Source organism: Syzygium oleosum, unplaced genomic scaffold (genome assembly GCF_021117445.2).
Source record: "Syzygium oleosum isolate NSW1041296 unplaced genomic scaffold, Sole_v2.1 Sole_v2.02, whole genome shotgun sequence".
NCBI lineage: Eukaryota > Viridiplantae > Streptophyta > Magnoliopsida > Myrtales > Myrtaceae > Syzygium > Syzygium oleosum.
Window position 1 is genome coordinate 18,915,267 of NW_026607486.1, and position 3,031 is coordinate 18,918,297.

A 3,031-nucleotide genomic window follows, 5' to 3' on the forward strand; every position below is an offset into this window, starting at 1 on the left:
TTTACAACATCTCTTTCACAAAGGACAACCCCAAGACCAAATGTATGACCCTGCTAAACGTTTGAAGCTCATGTAAACTTACGAAAATAAGCAACTAAGAGTGAAATCTCTTGCAGTATATACAGCTCTAGGAAACATTTCTCTATACTTGTATATGTGAAGTTATCATGAAAGTCACTAGGGCCACTCTGCCTGGCAAGGCCAATGCTACTGGGATCCGCCCCGACTCGATCAGGCCCGCTCTATGACAAAATATAAACCAAACACATTTTTTTGATCAAGCGTATAGACCAAAGATAGAGAGTAGTTGCTAAAACTGCATCTCATGCATTTGCTTCTGAGTCGGTCCACCTTCTCATGCATTCTAATTTCGTGTTTCCACTCCACTGTCTTCATGCACAATGCAAGCTCACACAGATGGCAACTCTTTCTTCTTTTAGAAGAGCCGAGCCCCGCAACATATCATCTCATATTCCGAAATAATACTACTTGAGATCAGAGGATAACGATGGCGGGTGTTTCAGACCCTCAGCCTGATAAGATCCTCAACGACCCACAAAATGGGCCACTGACATTTCTCTTTAGGAAGAAGTTGACAAGAAGTGACTTTATAAGAGGGTTAGTCCTCACGGTATATTCGAACTACCACCTAAGAAATCTTCCGAGGCCGCTGCTCGATCTCATTGCTGAGGATGGACTGGCGGTCTGGTGTTACACACCAGCTATACACCACGATGGCATCATACTAAAAACCAATCCAGATATGACCAATTTCCGGTTCCAGAAATCTGGTTGGGACCAAATTGTTGTCGCAAATCGATTCCTCATTGGACAAGAAATCGATTGCTGGTCTCTATATGATGCAGAGGATGGTCTGCATGGCAATTTGAGCTTTCTGATCCAATCGGTAAGAATCGAGTTATTTTTCATGCGAATATACCATAAGACCTTGACTAGGGTGGTTTTTGTGCTGAGTTTAATGCACTTAAATAAGAATGAGGCTGAGTCATAATTTGCTCTGCATGCAGGTTGGCGACTATGTGGTACCTCATGAAGCTGCTTCAGGAGAAGAAACGGAAACATCAAGTGGAAGTTAAAGAGGATCAGGATTCCGAACATAGTTAGAAAATATTTGACGCTAAATGATAGATTGCTAGTTTTCTTTCTGTTCTTTCAGTTTGTGGGTCTTGGCTTTAGAAGTTGATGATAAATTAAGCGATGATTATCTGAAGAATAGGATAACTGACTGGCACTCCTGAGTTTCCTGCTTCATAACTTGCTTCAAGCATGCAAAGCATTGGTGTTGCATCCCTGAGTTTTCCGTCTTCTTTTTATCACGTTTCATAATTGCTTCCTAGGGTGGTTTTTGTGCTGTGTTTAATGCACTTAAATAAGAATGAGGCTGAGTCATAATTTGCTCTGCATGCAGGTTGGCGACTATGCGGTACCTCATGAAGATGTTCTTCCAGTGTTGTTTCCTGCACATATATAACCGACGATGGAATCACCAATGGAACTTACTTTCAATTGTAAAGAAGAAAACACCACAACTTTTAACTATCCTTCCAGTTACCTTGTTGCGCTTTTTCCGCTGAACTTGGACCCGATCCAGTGGTTTGTACGAGTAATTAAAACCTTTCCATCTGAGAAAACAGGAAAACAGTTGATCAACAAATCAATCATGAAAAAACAATAGAAAAGAATACTCATCATCAACATTATTCCAAAAAAGATGGGCATGTCCTTTTCTTCACTACTGAGCATTTACCAACAATACAAGGGGAAAAAGAGGAATCCGGAATGAACTGGTACCTTGAGAATATTGTACCTGGTGCTACACCCTTTTCAGATTGTCTGGAAAGTAAAGTTCCATAATTATTTGACTTCAGGACAAACCTTTAGTATAAAGTCCCTTCCACAGCATACTTAATTTAGGATTAAATGGATCTTATGGTTCTTCCAAGCTCCGCTTGCCCACTACTTTGTTACTACAGATAGGTTTCTCTTGTCAGAACACACTTTTAATACCCAATCTAGCTCCCCGACTTCTCAACAATGTCGTTAGTTTAGAAAGGTCCCCTTACTTGTGCAGCAGCTAGCTCTGGAGCAACAGCATGCTGTTATGCCCCTATGCAGACAGTTTCTTGGATTTGTTCGGATCGTGTCATACTTTGTACATTCTTGATTTGGCTCCAATTCAGTTTAGACGTTTTCGATCAACCTTAATTGTAAGTAAATCTAAATCTCTCAAAAAGATACAGAAGACCAAAGCAAGAGCAAATCTGTTGATCTGAACCATTGAATCTACTGACAGAAACAACTAAATTGTTTCATTACAGTTTACTTTTTGTGGATTTACTCTTTCCGATTTGCTATTGTTCATTTCAGACCACTTCTCATACTTCTGAGCATTATATGTATGATGATGCTCGTCACATACTAATGCTGTCTTTAGGTTTGAAAATAATGGCTCTATGGGTTGTGAAGTATAGGCAGTAGGAAGCCATTGTTAATGCTAGTTTGGCTAAGTATTATGAGGTTGAAATAACAACTACTGTAAAACTTGAATGGGACTGTGAATGGGAAAATTAGGAAATTGAACAACTACATTATCTCAAAGAATCCAGTCGAGAATTATAGTCTAGTTTTATCACGTGAAAAATTTAAAACTCGAACTCCTCTCTTGTTACAATTGAGTGAGGACTAATAGAATTTTGAGGAGATTAAGGTAATATGATAACACAATATCAATTATAATTAATCAGGGAAGATAAGTAAAATTTCTTGATATTTTCCAATTATCTCTAATAGGGTTTGTCTTGGTGAAGACATCAACAGTTTGGTCAACGGACGAAATGGAGACGAAGTCGAACAGTACCACGGACAAAGTGATATTGGATGAAATGACAATCTATTTTAATGTGCTTGATGTGTTCGTAGAAAACATCATTATGTGCTATTTGGATAGCACCGCGGTTGTCGCTATGAATGACTGTTGTGCTATTATGATGCTCTCCCGTCTTTCAGTAAA

The 3,031-nt window shown here is 39.1% G+C and overlaps 1 protein-coding gene across 1 annotated transcript; it reads left to right on the forward strand.

Moving 5' to 3' along the window:
- The first annotated feature begins 479 nt into the window (after positions 1-479).
- On the forward strand, positions 480-1,246 carry LOC130137389 (uncharacterized). Its single transcript, XM_056308408.1, has 2 exons — positions 480-907; positions 1,029-1,246. Exons 1-2 carry the CDS (start codon positions 509-511, stop codon positions 1,095-1,097), a joined length of 468 nt encoding a protein of 155 aa, XP_056164383.1. The 5' UTR covers positions 480-508; the 3' UTR covers positions 1,098-1,246.
- The last annotated feature ends 1,785 nt before the right edge of the window (positions 1,247-3,031 follow it).